This window comes from Astyanax mexicanus, chromosome 5, assembly GCF_023375975.1.
Source record: "Astyanax mexicanus isolate ESR-SI-001 chromosome 5, AstMex3_surface, whole genome shotgun sequence".
Lineage (NCBI taxonomy): Eukaryota > Metazoa > Chordata > Actinopteri > Characiformes > Acestrorhamphidae > Astyanax > Astyanax mexicanus.
Genome location: NC_064412.1, coordinates 46,550,607 through 46,569,611, shown reverse-complemented (window position 1 = coordinate 46,569,611; position 19,005 = coordinate 46,550,607). Strand labels below are relative to the sequence as shown.

The following is a 19,005-nucleotide window of genomic DNA, read 5'->3' as shown; positions in this document are numbered from 1 at the left end:
GCCTCCAAACAGGTACTGCAGCGTTCCTCACATACCTGCTGAGCTGCAGTTTACAGTGCAAGCTGAAGAAATACTCTCTAGACCGTGGGGTGTAATATAAAGTCCTGTCACAAAAACCATCTTCTATAAACAATATATTGCACCAGAGATAAATGATATTATTGTCAATTGAAGACCATTTATGCCACTGTTATACAACATAATAATTCAATTACATCCTACAATAATGAAATTATAATTACATCATTCCTTACAAATGGTAAGATGTTTGATGTTCACTTCTGGAATTTTCTGATATTTAAATAAACGTTTATGTTTACCTCTATCAGTGTCAAATAAGACTACATTTACATTTATATTTACAGCATTTAGCGGACACTCTTATCCAGAGCAACATACATGGTTATTCCTATTGCAGAGGCTGGCCAATGTAATGTTAGGAGTCTTGCCCAAGGACTCTTATTGGTGTAGCATAGTATAGTCACCCAGATTTGGACTACCCAACCTTAACCCATGAAAAATAAAAAAAATAGAGTGATATAAGCAGTGTTGTGTAGTTTAATATATATATATATATATATATATATATATATATATTATCGATTATCGAAGTGTTAAAACAAAAATGTAACTGAACTATGTTAGCTGGCAGGACAACACTCTCCATTCACATGCGCTAGCCACTTTCAGAAACACTTTCAGGGATGCAAGACATTTTGCGACTCCAGGGGGAACACAGGAGGAAAATAATATATATATATATATATATATATATTTTTTTTTTAACATAATCAAATTTTGATCCACTGAAAATTCGGATCAGCTGAAAAACATGATACGTAGGTTTGCAGTGTAAAACTCTATTTTAGAACCGCTACAGGAAGCTGAATCAGACTATTGTCACCCAATAAACAACAGAAGAGGAAAAAGAATCGGTGTTGTGCAGAAATCTGAATACCTTGGTGTGCAGGTGCGTCATGCAGCAATATTGGTAAAAACAGATTATGCTGGTGATTGTGTACTTAATGTAACTGTAGATTAACTCAAATAAAATGAATCCAAGGCTTGCACTTCTACAAACGAATCAGTGTGAAGTATTGTGAGACCACACCCATGTAGGTAATCACGATGTGGCAAAGTTCTTTAGTGTGCTTAGTCACTAAACTGCAGTGTGAAACCAAAATTAACCGGACCAAATGTACAGAACACAATTACTTCCAGAACAAGAAAATACTTAAAAATTGATTCTAAAAAATGCTCATATTAATAAAGTATGACTCCAGCTCAGCAGGCTACAGTGTGCTGGGTTCTGACCTGCTGCTGTTTACTGACAGTGTCCTGGAGGTTTACAGTTCTATCGGGTCTGCAGGACTCCAGCAGTACTGACTGTATCTAGGTGACACTCATAAAAGCATATCAGTGTCATTATAACCATAATCACACTCAGCAACCTGTGAGATCACAGCACACCACCTGACTGCAGGAGACTCTGCCCACTTCAGCTCCTCTTACTCAACTATTTCACCACCAGAAGTGAACATACACTCTGCTGTAAACAAATACAAACACACACACACGTCTACACCAAAACACACAATAACAAGTTCCAATTCAAATTACATTTTTAAAAACTAGTTTGATAAAACTATTATGCTTCATACTATTAAGTGTTATTTATTAGAAATAGCATACAGTAATTTTTGTGGACAACAGGGCTCTTTTTTCACACTTGTCTCAGATCCCTCTTAAACTAAAAAAGTCTGTTTTTTAAACTGTTATACCGCCCAGCACAACATTATTGTACATTTAAGACCATTTAATGCTAGCAATCTACAGATTATGTAATAACATATTGATGCAATTACACATTTGTAAAGGACACGTTTTAAGCAAGTGGATAATACATAAGTGAAGTTAATTCATAAATACATAAACATGCATAAAAACGCAGTGAACAATCCCAACAAAAACAAAAATTCTTGAGGTTATGTCCATTTATTGTATGATAAATCAATAACATAATTATCATGACAGATCTAACTGTAATTTACATATATTAACGCCTTAGTAACCAAAAGCCAAGAATTAGGCCTAGACAGTACACAAAAACATTTGATACACTGCACTGTTTTGTTTATTTCTGATAAATGTAACTTCAGTTAATTTTTTTAATGTTTTTTTTATACAAAGCTTACACTAAATAGACTAAATTCTGAAATGAAAACGAATTTAAAACAACATTAATCCAATAAATTCCAAAAATTTAATAATTAAAATCATAATCATCTTGGAATATTTGTTGCACTTAATCCCAATAATTATATTTCTGATGTATTGGACAGTATATGGACATGACCTCAATATTTTCTGATGACTTCATTATTGCTCATTGTGTTTACTTAGCAAAAAGAACCCATTAACCTGAATAAGCCAGTAAGCCAGCAGTGGGTTTATTTTATTTATGTTACTTTTTTAATAATATTTCAACAGATATTCAAGTATACACATCTAAATAATAATAATAATAATAATAATAATAATAGATTTATTAAATCTCCTTTTGGAGAAGGTGTAATTGCACTATATTATTATATTACTACAGTATTATTGTTATGTCAGTGGCATAATATGGTCTTAAACTTACAATAATATTGCATATAATCGTGCATAATACACTCTTTATTAGTATATTAATATTTTTTTCTGTAATCAAATCACATGCAGTTTATATCACAGTTTATATCAGTGCAGTTAAGTGATTCAGACTTGTGATCAGTGTGAGCAGACCTCTGACCTGACATGACCCGAGCAGACGACCTCATCCCGATCAATACAATCACGTTAAAGAAGAGCCCACAGTCATCATAATCACTAAACATCATCATAATCATCATCATCATCATCATCATCATCCAGATAAACTACAGCTTTCTGCAGTTACTAATTAAACGCACAGGGTGAGATCAGATTCAGTGTTTCAGCTAATCTTACTGACAACAACTTCAGAGAACGGCATCATGCTAACACTGAGCGATGGCACAGCAACAAAACATATAAAATATTAAACAACAAAAAAAAAAACATACCTAAACAGCTGAAAATCCATACTATAAATGGGTAATAACATAATATTTCGTGTATTGTGTTACATTTTCTATTTGTATTAACAGTGTGCTTTTTGAGCAAATTAAGAATATGTATCCAGTGCATGAGGAACACTGATCCAACTGTACATTTTATTACAGAGAGAGAGAGAGAGAGAGAGAGAGAGAGAGAGAGAGAGAGAGAGAGAGAGAGAGAGAGAGAAGACAATACTATAGTTTATCTCAATAATTTCTGGGACAATATATTGTCCTGAAAACTTTGTTATCGAGACAGGCCTAGTCCTAATAGTTTAAGTTATCATATGTAACTCAGCACTGTCAGTAATTAGATCCAGACATTTTAACTGCAAACTTGGGCTGCTATACACCTGGTCTAGCCAGAGTGCCGGGGTAATCCTGAGAATTACGGAACACAGTACCACACTACTGCTGAGACAAAGATCACACATACACACACTCAATTACACTGTATACACTGTGTCAGACTACTATAAACAATCATATGCATAATTCACACTAAACATTATACTGCTTTTTCTGTTGCTAACGAGTTCATGATTTGGCTCAGGTGTGCTGGAAACAGGTAAACACTAAACTGTGCCGGACAGGGGACTCAGGCAGTTATTTAGTGTGCAGTGTGAAATGTACATAATACAAAACAATGTAACAAAAATATGCTGGTAGCATTCTGAATGGAGATTTTCAACTGGAAGGAAAATATAGTCTAGACAGCCCCATGAAGCTTGGTTAAAACTATGAGAACCAGACGTTTCATTTTCAAGATTAATCACATAATTGTTTAGAACCTGAACTACAGCCTGAACATTAGCATGTAGCTGATATTGTTGATGTGCTATCTGCACCTGACTGATCAGGTCCTTATCCAGCTTTCTGCCGATGCTGCAACAAACCACGGAGCAAAGGTACAGCTGTCCCGCCAGAGTGCAGCCCAAAGCCTGAGCTCAGGTAAAGTAGGCTAATACCCACTGCATTACCATTCACCTCAGTAACATTGACATGTACCAGCCTGTACATCATGCTGATGGAAACGTCACCCAGCTGCCAGGAGGATGTCTGTCAGTAAACTAGGCTACATTTCAAAGAACAAATGCTATAAAGCACAACACAACAACTAAAAAGCTCTGATGTCACCATGCGGAACAGCATGTACCAAAATAAAAATACAGACAAAAGTAGAAATGTACAAAAAGCTTAACTTTTTGTCCTCAACCAAACCCAACAAAATAAAACATTGTACTGAACAGCAAATATATTTTTTTTCCAAATTTGTACTCCAAATTCCATTACCTTCTTTCAACATTGGATACATTGAATAACAAATACCTGCCAACAATTAAAAAATAAATTGGACCCTGACCATAAACACACCAGACATAATAAAACACTATGGATCAGTTTTCTGGACTCGCATTAAATATTTTCCTTTCCATAAAAACTCTCTATTCAAAATGCTGTGTAGCAGGCTCAATCCCTGTCTGGAAAACTACCACCATGTGAATTTAAGTCATTGTTTGTAATAAATTATTCCACCATTTCATCCACTACCTGTTCCACCTTATACAATCTTAGACCATTCAAAATCAATGGAGAAACATTGAAACAAATTTTCCAGATGGACATTATATGGATGCCTGCTTATTTACCACTTCTTCTAAAATTACAAGGTATTACAAGAGTTGATGGTGCTTTTGGTGGAGTAACTGTTTCTACTGTCCAGTTTCCAGGTTTAACACACCAAAAAGCCTGTAGCAAACATCCTGCTTTAGTTGGAGTAACTGTCTCTACTGTCAAGGAAATATTTTTTACTAGATTTTACAACACTGCTGTGAGAATTTAGGTGCATTCAACAAGGACAACCACTCCCCATCTCATCTACAATTCCTACTGTATTTGTAGTAGGGTTAATACAATAAACGTTTATCGGAAAGCATGCAGCCAACAGAATGATGATTATGCGGCTATATTGTATACTTTATAAGAAGAGAAACTCAACTAAAATCTACTATCAATTATTTTCATTAGACTAACTTGACTCAAAGCAACACAAAAACAGAGTTGAGATTTATCCTCTAATCGGGACTGGTAAGCTTTCTACTAGATTTGGAACACTGCTGTAAGTATACTCAACTATGGCAACCACTCCTCACCTCATCCTCAACTCAAACAGACTATAGCTACAGCTATATTATATATTTCACTCCATGTTTAAAACAATCAGCTTATCAGAAAGCCTGCAGCCAAGAGACTGTACATATATAGTTATAGTTTTTAGATTTGTCTGCATTCAGCAATGACAACCACAATACTTTACAACTGTTACTGTATTTGCAGTAGTTTTGTTAACTGCGAGTATAATACAATAAACTTATCAAAATACATGCAAGTTAGGATTTCAATGCATTCAGCAAGGATAACCACTACACCTCATTCCTAACATGTTGTATTTGAGGTAGTATTGTTAATTCCAGGTTTCCCAGAAGAAAAAATGAGTTTATCCGGCTCATGTTGGAGTTACTGTCTGTACTGTTCGGAAAAGGCTTTCTATTGGATTTTGAAACATTGCTGTGAGAATATTCAACGATGACAACCACTCCCCACATCATCCTCAACTCTTGCTGTGTTTGTCAACTCCAGCCAAAATTCAAACAGACAACTCTACAGCTATATTATGTATTTTATAAGAAGATTAACTTCACTAACATAAAAAGTTACACAACAATTAGGACGGGTTAGAAGGTGTTTATGTTCCTCGTGTTGGAGTATCCATCTCTACGGTCAAGGAAAGGCTTTCTACTGGATTTTAAAACATTGCTGTGAGGATTTGATGGCATTCAACGATGACAACCATTCCCAACCTTAACTTTCGCTGAACTCCAGCCAGACTGATAACTATACAGCTATTTTATATATTTTAGAAAAAGATTAACTTTACCAAAACAAGTACCATAAGAAAAACCTTTAAACCAGAACTAGTGTTTAACCTGCTTTCGCTGGATTACTGCCTCTAATGTTTAGGAAAATCTTTCTACTAAATTCTGGGAAATTACTATAGATTGAATTAATCGAATGACAAACACCACATGTCCAATCTTGATGAATTTGCAGCAGTATTGATAACTCCATGTTTAACACAACAAGCTTATCAGAAAGCCTGCAGCCAACAGCCTGTACAGAAACTCTGGAAAAAAAAAATAAGAGATCACTTAAAATGTATACGTTTATTTGATTTTACCAAATTATAAACCTCTGGAATATAATCAAGAGGAAGATGGATGATCACAAGTCATCAAAGCAGACTGAACTGATTGCTTATTTTGCACCAGTAGTGGCATAAAGTTTTCCAAAAGCAGTGTCTAAGTCTGGTGGAGGCAAATATGCCAAGATGCATGAAAACTGTGATTAAAACCAAATATTGATTTATGAACTCTTAAAATTTTATGAATATAAACTTTGCATTATTTGAGGTCTGTATCTTTTTTTGTTATTTCAGCCATTTCTTATTTTCAGCAAATAAATGCGCTAAATGACATTTGAAATGATATTTTTATTTGGAATTTGGGAGAAATGTTGTGCGTAGTTCATAGAATAAAACAACAATGTTAATTTTACTCAAACATTTACCTATAAATAGCTAAATCTATTTGCTATTTAAAAATTTAGCCAGAGTTGTATTTTATAAGAAGCCTAACTTAACTAATGTTACACAAACTGACAAAAAAACGGATTTAAACCTCAAATCAGGACTCTTTTCAGTGACCTCCGCCTACCTTTGCCAAGTTGCCTGACATGACATGTCACTGCTGACAACACAGGCCTGAACTCTGGCAGCTAGCTAAGCTAACTACACAGCTAATGGCTAGGCTAGGCTAACCTTAGCTAAAGCCACCGAGCTAAATAACTTAACTAGCTTAGCTTAGCAAACAGAAAACCATCTAACTGCCAACTTCTGTGAGAAACACTAACGTCCCCAAACTTAAAAGCGTTTAATTTTACAAAGCGTATCACTTTGTCTAGTTATATTACCACAGACACGAATAGCTAATATATGCAAGCTAATGCTAATAGCTATCTAGCTAACGGGGATATAGCTGGTGTTAGGTAGGTTAGCTAACGCTATTTTGTTAACTGGCTAGCAAATTCTTCAAAGTCTGAGTTAAATCTGAGGTAAAACGACTTGTTTAAGGTGACTCCGAATTAAAGATAGTGCCAGGAGATGTAAGAGTGCCTTAACTCGAATTAATCACTTAAAATTAAGTGGATTCTAAGCTAAGAAAAAGTAAACAAGCAGCAAGCTCCAGAAAATGCTAAGTTGTTGCAAATCCAGATCCGGACCTTAGAAACCCAAAACCGCACCGGGATTTTGCTCCGACTGCTTGCACGGCTCTGCTGCAGCCCCAGCTGCAGCAGAGCCGTCCAGACAGTCGGAGCAAAATCCAGGACCGGAGTTACACTCTTCGGATCTGGATCTACGTATTTTCACTTTCTCGCAATGGATCTGCCACCTCTAAGCAGCCAGCTAGACAGCCAGCAAACATTAGGGGGAAACCGAACCACCAGAACCAAACACACATTAAAGTCAGCCGCAGATTATGAATGAATCAGCTAAATTACCTTGCTTGTTGGCCTGCGCCACATGGATTACTGCAATAAATAAAAGGCGCAGGATCCCCATGCAGGAGGCTGACTTTGATCTGGGTGGATGTGAGGAACTCTGTGCTGCTCTCTCTTCGCTCGCCATGCTGCTGTTTCTCTATCACTATCTGTGTGTGTGTGTGTGTGTGTGTGTGTGTGTGTGTGTGTGTATATGTGTGTGACTGTTTGCATGCTGATCCAAAAGTGAGCACAGGGGAGCCACTCTGCGGACAAGGGTGGTACAGCGGGTATACCTTTATTTCTATATTTAATTTATTTTCTACATTGTACATTAATATAATTATATGGAGAAAACATTTAAAAGTGTTTGTCCTCCACAATCCCCTGTCCTAAACCTGATCATCTGCGATTTAGGATTTGGGATGAGCTGGAGCTTCACAGCGTGAAGGAAAAGCAGCAACTATTGTTCAGCACCTCCAGGAACTCCTTCAAGACTATTCCAAGCGACTCTCCCTCATGTAGACACTGAGATTAAAATATGAAGAGTGAGCAGATCTGTCCTCCAATTCAAATGTGCTACTTAGATTAATCTAAATTATAAAACATATTCTGGTTTGTTTAACTTGTGTTCCTATTTGTCTAGCTTTAATATTTTCAGTATCAAATTTACAATGTAAAATAATCATACAAAGAAAGAAAACACATTGAATGAAAAAAGGTATGTCTAAACGTTTGACTGGTACGGTATAATTATTTATATAGTTTCCAGAGAACGTTATAAGAATGTTTAGAGGTTTAGATCACATGTAACTTATAGGAACATTTTGAAAAGGTTACAGGTTAATCTGTAATGTTACACAAATATAATGTATAATTTGCATCACATTGTTATTAGAACATTTTTATTTATTTTTAATAACATTTCCAAAACTAAAAATTAAAACACCTGCGACACAGGTGATGTTGCAGTGACATAACCAGAAGGTTTAAAAACCTTGAGTAAAATGTTTGTCCTGCTTTGTATTTATTTTTTACAGTTTTTTATAAAATGGTGTCAGTATGGTAAAGAGATTATGGTAAAGAGAGTATGGTATAGAGAGATTGGTATAAAGAGTTTGGTATAAAGAGTATGATATAGAGAGTATGGTATAGAGAGTCTGGTATATAGAGTATGTTATATAGAGTATGGTATATAGAGTGTGGTATAGAGAGTATGGTATATAGAGTATGGTATATAGAGTGTGGTATAGAGAGTATGGTATATAGAGTGTGGTATAGAGAGTGCTGTATAGAGAGTGCGGTATAGAGAGTGTGGGATAGAGTATGGTATACAGAGAATGGTATACAGAGTATGGTATAGAGAGTATGGTATATAGAGTATGGTGTAGAGAGTGTGGTATATAGAGTGTGGTATAAAGAGTGCGGTATAGAGAGTGCGGGATAGAGTATGGTATACAGAGTATGGTATAGAGAGTATGGTATAGAGAGTGTGGTATATAGAGTATGGTTTATAGAGTGTGGTATAGAGAGTGCGGTATAGAGAGAATGGGATAGAGAGTATGGTACAGAGAGTATGGTGTAGAGTATGGTATAGACAGTATGATATAGAGATTATTGTATAGAGAGTGCAGTATAGAGAGTTTAGTATAGAGAATATAGTATAGAGAATATGGTATACAGAGTGTAATATAGAGAGAATGGTACAGGGAGTATTATATTATATAATATTGTAATAAAGAGTTTTAGAGCTGGATTCAGTGAGGAGCGGTTGGTCCTCCGGTGCGAGCGGGGGCGCTGTGGAGCTGTGGGTGAGACTCAGTGTCGGTGCTGCGCGGCGCGCGGAGGCAGGACGGCTCCGGTTCCTTTGTTGTTCTGAATTTAGAGTTTAATAAAGAAGCGGATCCGGATCAGCAGCAAATTTACATTATTATCATAATCAGAGGCAGCGCTGCGTTATTATTAATACACTGAGAGACTGCGGAGAGGATGAGCGGCGGAGTTTATGGAGGAGGTGAGAGAATATGAATGAGAGACGCGCTGATCTAAACCTTAACACGGCATCAGTGCTACAGATATATACTGTTATATATATATACACACACACACACACACAGAGATATTTAAATCAGCTCATTATATTATTGCAAGTTATAGTTAACCTGGAACACTACAATCGTTACGGTTATCTGTATCAGTATATATAGTGAGTTCTTCGTATGTGCTTCTTATGTGTTTTTATCATGATACTCTCTGGAAACTTCATTTACTAAGAGGTTCAGTTACCGCAGAGTAATCTAACCCCAATAATAATAACAGTAATAATAAAGCACTTTGTTACTATATTACAATTATAAAAATAAGGTAAAAAATTATTCACAAAAAAAAAGGTTTTAAAAGTACTTTTTAGCAAATAGTTCATTTACAGATTCTTACCAAAAATGTACAGACTGTCACTTTAAGCTACGGAGTAATACTTAGAGTTTCAGTATCAGTCATTAAAGTTTGGATATGCTCCTCCTCATTAAATGTGTTTTTTTTCACATTGTAGATTTTTAGATATCAGAATGATGATAGAACACATATGGACTTGTGTAATAAAAAGTAAAAAAAAAATGTGTTAAATATACTAGAGTACGTTTCATATTTTATATTTAACAGTCCTGAAGGAGTTTCAGAAGAGCTGAGCTCATCTGCTTTTTTTTCCCTCTGTACTTCAACTCATCCAAAACATATCCAGAACCAGTTTGGTTTAGGACAGGTTTTGATTGTATAGGACTAACACTTTACTGTTTACTAAACTCTGTCTGTGTTCTTTCAAATTTGTGAAGCCTTTGATATTAATGTACAATATATAAAATAATACAGCTCAAGAAAAAAAACTCAATGAGGAAGGGTGTCCAAATATGTTGAGATTATTATTAATATAGGGTGTTGTGTGCAATAAAATGATCCGTTGGTGTAGCTTTGTAAACTGCTATGTTCCTTGTTTATCTGGATGAGTGCAGGACCAGTACTGGATATTTCTCTCAATGTGTTTGTGTTTTCTGGTTTATGAAAGTTGTTTATCTTTTGTCATATTATTTTATTGAACAGATGAAGTGGGAGCGCTGGTGTTTGATATCGGATCATACTCAGTGAGGGCCGGATATGCCGGAGAGGACTGTCCCAAGGTAAGCAGGAGTTCAGTCTGTACACCTGAGAGAAACACTGTAAAGTCTATACATACTGGACAGTAGTTTTGTTACAGTTCTGACATCCAGTACAAGTTATTGTTTGTAACAATAACCAACAGTTGCTTCCAGGAGATTTCACATGTAATTAATCACATTTTCCCGTGGACTTGTGTAAAATAAATGCATTTTCGTGATCACATGGTCTGTACTGTCTTATATGGGATTTTTTCTTTAGGAATGTTTTTAGGAACGTTTTATAGCAATTTTGAAAATTTTAAAGCAACCCATAAGTACTGTTGTTAATCTCAGTATTAGTTTCACATCTGATATCTCAACATTAGTTTTAGAGCCTAACAGTCCTTTATTAAAAACCATGTCACACCTTTGTTGTGGATAAAATTAACACTGTGGAAAATGTAGACCTACACGGTGCCTCAGCTTATGTGAAAGTAACTTGTAGTGTGTGTCAATCTACATCCACGATCAACCGCACTCACAAGAGAACACCTCACAGCTTATACAGGTGTTGGTGTCGACAAGCCACCCTCTGAGGCAACACTTAATAATCAATTTACATACTGCTCTCCCATGACTTTTCTTCTTATCTTTGTTGATTGCTTTTACTTCAAAGTTCCACCACTTTCATTCTCAAAAATACATCTATACTAGACTACCTGAGTAAAATGAACTATAACTTGAATTAATCGCTGTGATTTCAGGCTGATTTCCCGACTGTGATTGGGGTGACACTGGACCGGGAGGATGGCAGCACTCCGATGGAGACAGATGGGGAGAAGGGGAAGCAGAGCGGGACGACGTACTTCATCGATACCAACCAGCTCAGAGTTCCACGGGAAAATATGGAGGTCATGTCTCCACTCAAAAACGGCATGAGTGAGTGTTTATTACATCTACTGCATCTGTTCAAACATAATTCAGGAGTTTAATATCATATAATATCATATCAGTTTAATATCATAATTCAGGAGTTTAATATCATATAATATCATAATATCAGTTTAATATCATAATTCAGGAGTTTAATATCATATACATCAAACAAGCAGCTGCACTGTTTATTAAACACTGCATCTGATTTTTACCAAAGAAAAAAACACACAGGTTCATATACATATATACATACAGGTTCATAGATATAGTAGCTAAATGTTTGTACCATATACATTTGTGCAAATAAAAATACTTTGTGATGTTTTTGGTAGTTGAGGACTGGGACAGCTTTCAGGCCATCCTGGACCACACCTACAAAATGCACTTCAAATCAGAACCCAGCCTGCACCCCGTCCTCATGTCAGAGGCTTCGGTAAGCCACTCCCCCTGCATGCACTACCACCTTCATAACCACCTACATTACTGCCTAAACTACATTACCTGCTACATTACCACCTACTTTACTCACTACAATACATTACTGCTCACTTTACTAACTACACTACATTACCTGCTTCATTACTACTTACTTTACTGACTACACTACATTACCTGCTACATTACTACCTACTTTACTGACTACACTACATTACTGCTACATTACTACCTACCTTACCGACTACACTACATTACCTGCTACATTACTACTTACTTTACTGACTACACTACATTTACCTGCTACATTACTACCTACTTTACTGACTACACTACATTACCTGCTACATTACTACCTACTTTACTGACTACACTACATTGCTGCTACATTACTACCTACTTTACTGACTACACTACATTACCTGCTACATTACTACCTACTTTACTGACTACACTACATTACCTGCTACATTACTACCTACTTTACTGACTACACTACATTACATGCTACATTACTACCTACTTTACTGACTACACTACATTACCTGCTACATTACTACCTACTTTACTGACTACACTACATTACTGCTACATTACTACTTACTTTACTGACTACACTACATTACATGCTACATTACTACCTACTTTACTGACTACACTACATTACCTGCTACATTACTACCTACTTTACTGACTACACTACATTACATGCTACATTACTACCTACTTTACTGACTACACTACATTACCTGCTACATTACTACCTACTTTACTGACTACACTACATTACTGCTACATTACTACTTACTTTACTGACTACACTACATTACATGCTACATTACTACCTACCTTACTGACTACACTACATTACCTGCTACATTACTACCTACTTTACTGACTACACTACATTACCTGCTACATTACTACCTACTTTACTGACTACACTACATTACCTGCTACATTACTACCTACTTTACTGACTACACTACATTACCTGCTACATTACTACCTACTTTACTGACTACACTACATTACCTGCTACATTACTACCTACTTTACTGACTACACTACATTACCTGCTACATTACTACCTACATTACTGACTACACTACATTACCTGCTACATTACTACCTACATTACCTGCTACATTACTACCTACTTTACTGACTACACTACATTACTGCTACATTACTACCTACTTGACTAGACTATCACCTTCATAAGCAACTACATCATTGCCTACACTTTCGCTTCTACAGGACTGTGTAGTGCTTTGTAGCACTGAGTATCTCGAGTACATGTGCTATCAGCTGACCTGTTTGTTTTGTGTGTGTGCAGTGGAACACTCGGGCAAAGAGAGAGAAGCTGACGGAGCTCATGTTTGAACATTACAACATTCCTGCTTTCTTTCTGTGTAAAACGGCCGTGCTCTCCGCGTATCCTTTCCCACAATATTATTGGCAAAAAAATGTAATAAAACATTCGGCTGAATATTAAACGCAGTTTTCCCCACAGGTTATTTTAGCCTCTTTTTTCCCCATTGCATGAATTACATAACTGAAATGTAATTTAGTATGGCTTTTAAGATTTGGTATACATTTCTAATTCTTTTTATACCTAAAGTCCTTTTTTTATTATTATTTTTTTTTTGTTTGGCAAAATGTTCAGTGTATCCCTAAATATCACACATAGTTAAAACAATAAAAATAGGATGTGTAATATCTTCCTTAACTGGAATTATTCCAGGTTTGCTAACGGACGCTCCACTGGCTTAGTATTAGATAGCGGTGCCACACACACAACTGCCATTCCAGTGCACGACGGCTATGTTCTGCAGCAGGGTAAGTGTCATTTCTGAGGAGTGATAAAGTATATTTGTGGTGTGTCACTGGAGCTAGTGTGTAACCTGTACTGCTTTCTTTATTTATGTATGTATGATATTTTTTTTGTTACTTTTTTCAGATTTGTAAGTACTCCTCTGTGCACTGTTATTGAGCAGAGTTCCAATTGCAACATTTCTGTCGATCAGTCTAATGATGTGATTTAATAATTAATGCCGTTGCTGTCCTGATCTCGCACGGCTGGTTGTACTGGTCCTGATCAGCGCTGATGATGTGTGATTTTATTGTTTACAGGTATTGTTAAGTCTCCTCTCGCAGGTGATTTTATGAGCATGCAGTGTCGGGAGCTGTTCCAGGAGTTAAGCGTTGAAATTGTTCCTCCGTATATGATCGCATCAAAGGTGAAGCCGGTTGTAACCGAATGTATAACTTTTAATGTTTAGTATTAAATGTTTAGAACCCTTTTCTAGTTCATGTTGCTAAAATTAGCCACTAACAGTAGAGTTTTATTGTTTTAGGATTCGGTACGGGAGGGGTCGCAGGCAAGCTGGAAGAAGAAAGAGAAACTACCTCAGGTCACGCGATCGTGGCATAACTACATGTGTAATGTATGCACTGTAATAACCATAATAAACAGTTACAAAATAGTACAATTACATCTGTTTTTATTGTGATTAATGGTGCTGTTTCCTGCAGACGGTGATTCAGGATTTCCAGGCCTCTGTGCTGCAGGTCTCGGATTCTCCTTACGATGAACAGTACGTACTTTCTTTCCTCTCCGCACTGGACCGTGGTAGACTGTCTTAATATGTATTTAATACTGAACACAATAATTAGTTCTGTTGCTAGAAGAAGAGCAATGTGTGTAAGTTATTTGTACTGATTTTTGATACAGGGTAGCTGCTCAGATGCCCACAGTTCATTATGAGCTGCCGAATGGGTATAACTGTGATTTTGGAGCTGAAAGACTGAAGATCCCTGAGGGTCTTTTTGACCCTTCAAATGCAAAGGTAAATACTCTTCGTCAACGTCCTTCACATTAGAGCTACACAATATATTTGTACAGTGGTTTGAAAAAGTGTTTGCCCCATGATTTCTTTATTTTTAGCATGCACAACACAAGTAAACACAAAACGCAGTTTTTGAAATAAGCTTTTATTATTAAGGGAGAAAGAAGTTCAAACATAAATGGCCTTTGTGTAAAAAAGCGTTGTGGTTTCATACCTTCAATTTCTCTAGCCACACACAGGACTGATTATTGCCACACCTGTTGTCAATCAAGAAATCACTTAAGTAAGCTCTGCCTGACAAAACAAAGCTACTCAAAAGCTGAACATCATACCAATATACAAACCAATTCAGGAACAAATGAAAAAAAAAAAATACAATTAAGAACTATCAGTCTAGGAAAGGATATAAAGTCATTTCTAAAGTATCGGGACTCCAGTAAGCGCCCTTATCCACAAATGACAAAAATGTGTAACAGTGGTGAACCTTCCCAGGAGTGGCCGACCGCCCAAAATTTACCCCAAGAGCACAGCGGCGACTCATCCAAGAGGTCACAAAAGACCCCACAACAACATCCAAAGAACTGCAGACCCCACTTGCCTCAGTAAAGGGGTTCTGCCGCAGGACAATGATCAGAAACACACCAGCAAGTCCACCCTTTAAATGACTGAAGAAAAACAAAGTGAAGACTTTGTGGTGGTGATACTAAGACACAGATCTAAATATGAGGCCACTCCAGTGTGAGCATGCACAACAGTTACCTTACAGAATGTGCAAAAACTGTAAAGAAAATTTAATTAAACGTTAAAACATTTTTAAAACATTTATGGTAAAGCTTTACTTCATATTATTTTTTATTTTCTGTTTGATTAAATGCAGTATGTTTATTTTATTCACTCCATTTCTGTGTTTCACAGGGTCTGTCAGGGAACACCATGCTAGGAGTCGGACACGTCGTGACCACCAGTGTCGGCATGTGTGATATTGATATCCGACCAGTAAGAGCTTCTATTTTTTTCAGATAAATCACAGATACACTGCCTTAGTGTACAGTAACATTTCTATACATTTATATACACTTTAGAACAATACATCACTAGGCAACATACTTACTATAATAACATATCTGCACGTTAATCATGCATACACATATATTATTGTATTTTGTCTATTGTACTTATTGTCTGTTTTTTTGTCCTCTGTCTTTGCTTGTTTTATTACACTGTACTAGCCTGTAATAATATCATAGAAATTTAGTTGAAGTATAAAATTCAGATAACATCATTATAATCATCATCATCATCATCATAAGAATTTATTATTATAATCCTGGTATTGGAATCAGTAATTGTGGTGTTGTGGTTTCAGGGTCTGTATGGCAGTGTGATCGTAACGGGAGGGAACACTCTGATCCAGGGATTTACGGACCGTCTAAACCGAGAGCTCTCACAGAAAACCCCGCCGGTTAGTCCTGCTGCTGCTGCTGATCTGCAGTGTTTATATGTGTACAGGAAAAACATGTTTTATACAGCTGCCCCTCTCACTCTGGAATAGCGGTGTCCCAGCCTGCATCTCATTCACTAGTGTGTACTCCTCAGTGTGCACTTATAATATATATGTGTGTATATTATATGTTCATACATTTGGGTGATTTAGGGCATTAGGAGTTTTATCGTAGTGCTTAATGTTACGGTGATGCACACATACTTTCTTAGTATAAATAAACTCTGTACTCTTTCAGAGCATGCGTCTGAAGCTAATCGCTAACAACACAACAGTAGAACGGAGGTTCAGTGCCTGGATCGGAGGATCTATCCTGGCGTCTCTGGTAAGTATTACTACTATATAGTATCTGCAGATTATTCATTTGGGATGATATTTGAAATGGTGCAGTACACAGCAAGCCAGTGCCTGTGCATGTATATTAGGCTCCTCTGAATGTCAGTATACTGGCTTCTGATTTAACAGTTAAGTAAGGGTGTGCTATATCATATTGTATGCAATAATATTGCCAACATTTTTTTATATCATTATAGCAAAAATGCCTTAAAATATTTTGGTACTGTATTTTTCCACACTGTAAGGCGCACTGTATTATAAGGCGCACTGTCAGTAAACATCTATTTTCAAGTCTATTTTCATACATAAGGTGCACTGAAGTTAAGGCGCATTACGCGACACTAGTAAGGAACAGGGGTGTCGCCATGTTTTCGTTTTAAGCAAAATGATAATTCACACTGTTCTTATTTCCCATTAAATAATATCTACTAGCAGCAGATTATTATCTGTCCAGTATCATTCATTCTACTTCAGTCCTGGATATCTGGATTGCATTATTAGTCTCACAACATGATGGATCATTGACTTTGACATCAGTCTTCCACAGTCTGGTGGAAATTTAGGGGTGTGCTATCTCATCATTTTCTCAAAAAAAAAAAAAAAATAATAATAATAATAATAATTAATAATAAAACAGTACAAAAACACACTACAGAGTAGGAGATTGTGGAGTTGAGCAGATGCACAATAAATGCACAGACCAACCACTATTGAGGGTGGTAAAAGTGCTCACCTCCCTGCCCTTTAAAGAGACTCTCAGAGGCTACATTTTGGTAGTGTACCTCTTGGTGATTATTGACTGCTAGACCTGCCTCTATGACACACTTGAGGACATTTTGCCCAGTTGAAACATACTGACTGAGCCAGCCAGCATTAGGTCTTGACTGAGCTGGGCAGTGGTTGGTCTGTGCAGTACCAGGTTCAGTTGCCGTTATTAAAACTGAAGGAAACGCGTCACAGATCTAGGGTATTTTTTGTGGGGAAAAAAAACTATAAATAATAAAATCCATCCTTTATTTCATTTTTTAGGGGACGTTCCAGCAGATGTGGATTTCGAAGCAGGAGTATGAGGAGGGAGGGAAGCAGTGTGTGGATCGGAAATGTCCTTGACCACTCCACTCCACTCCATCGACTAATGACCTTCTGACCTTTCCGAAACAAAAACCAACAAAAAAAGAAAAACCCTGACAGTAAACTCTTCCTTAGAGATCTTCTCAGGAACTAATGCGGACTCTCACTTTCACTCTAAGAAATCAATCTCCTGCTTTATTAAACCTCCTGTTTTATAACTGTAATAAACGCCACGGCCCCATTTTTCTACTCTCAGTATTTACAGATCACGCTCAGCACTCCGGGACACGGTTCTCACCGCTCGGCTTTTAGATAAGTGTTGAAAGTTTTAGTACAGACGCAGATCCAGACAGTTCCAGATACCCTGAAGCAATACCTGCTGTTATAACAGAGTTCATCACAAACTCATTCTCTTTATGCTTTTAATTATTGATCGGCTGTTTTGAAAATAAAGATTTTTGTTACTATGTTGTGAATATGATCAAACATTGCTTTCATCTACAGATTCTCAACCACCTGGTGGATGTAACCTTCCATCATACAAAAGGGGGAGGGTTTAAATAAATAAATCGTGTTAGTAAGCCTGTCACAATAAAAAAACTGTTTTTGCTAATACACTGTCCAAGAAATAATTGCAGTTCCTGTTGTCACTGAGATTATTTAATATAATGATTATACACTTATGATGATTATGCCCTACATAAATGCTCTCAGAGGCTGATTTTGAGTACATCCTGGTGAGTGATTGCTGCCTGGTGGACACGCCTATAGACTTAAAGAGGTGAAGCATCATTGGATTTAGAGGAGAAGGATGGTCATTTTGGTGATTTGCCCGCCGTCTAGGCTGTCAACTTATTTCAATGTCAGTCAGCCACCGCAGGATGACAACAAAAGCCCTATAAAAAGAATGGCAAATGGCAGCCGGGGTGCATAGAAAACAGTTTAAAACAATCTCTTAGAGGCAGGACTCACAAGAAAAAGTACCTTCTCTTTAGTGAGATGCAAAGAAGAGCCAGGCTGAAGTTTGC

The 19,005-nt window shown here is 36.7% G+C and overlaps 2 protein-coding genes across 2 annotated transcripts in view; one reads left to right on the top strand and one right to left on the bottom strand.

The window, feature by feature from the left end:
* tmem131 (transmembrane protein 131) overlaps positions 1 to 7,904 on the bottom strand; it is a 76,388-nt gene extending 68,484 nt beyond the window's left edge. The window contains exon 1 of the mRNA XM_022685333.2: positions 7,737 to 7,904. Within this exon, the coding sequence (XP_022541054.2) occupies positions 7,737 to 7,863 (127 nt within the window). The 5' untranslated portion in view covers positions 7,864 to 7,904. The remainder of the gene's footprint in view (positions 1 to 7,736) is intronic.
* A 1,625-nt stretch (positions 7,905 to 9,529) lies between these two features.
* On the top strand, positions 9,530 to 18,444 carry actl6a (actin-like 6A). Its single transcript, XM_022685320.2, has 14 exons — positions 9,530 to 9,729; positions 10,812 to 10,888; positions 11,611 to 11,785; positions 12,115 to 12,215; positions 13,557 to 13,654; positions 13,965 to 14,059; positions 14,354 to 14,460; positions 14,578 to 14,667; positions 14,756 to 14,817; positions 14,955 to 15,069; positions 15,985 to 16,065; positions 16,436 to 16,531; positions 16,809 to 16,895; positions 17,936 to 18,444. Exons 1-14 carry the CDS (start codon positions 9,705 to 9,707, stop codon positions 18,014 to 18,016), a joined length of 1,290 nt encoding a protein of 429 aa, XP_022541041.1. The 5' UTR covers positions 9,530 to 9,704; the 3' UTR covers positions 18,017 to 18,444.
* The last annotated feature ends 561 nt before the right edge of the window (positions 18,445 to 19,005 follow it).

What these genes read in the sequence shown, in the direction of transcription:
- actl6a (XM_022685320.2), top strand. Translation starts at nt 9,705, where the DNA reads ATGAGCGGCGGAGTTTATGGAGGAG. An exon ending in CGGCTATGTTCTGCAGCAGG is followed by an intron (nt 14,060 to 14,353) that starts GTAAGTGTCATT and finishes TATTGTTTACAG; the next exon opens with GTATTGTTAAGTCTCCTCTC. An exon ending in CGTATATGATCGCATCAAAG is followed by an intron (nt 14,461 to 14,577) that starts GTGAAGCCGGTT and finishes TTATTGTTTTAG; the next exon opens with GATTCGGTACGGGAGGGGTC.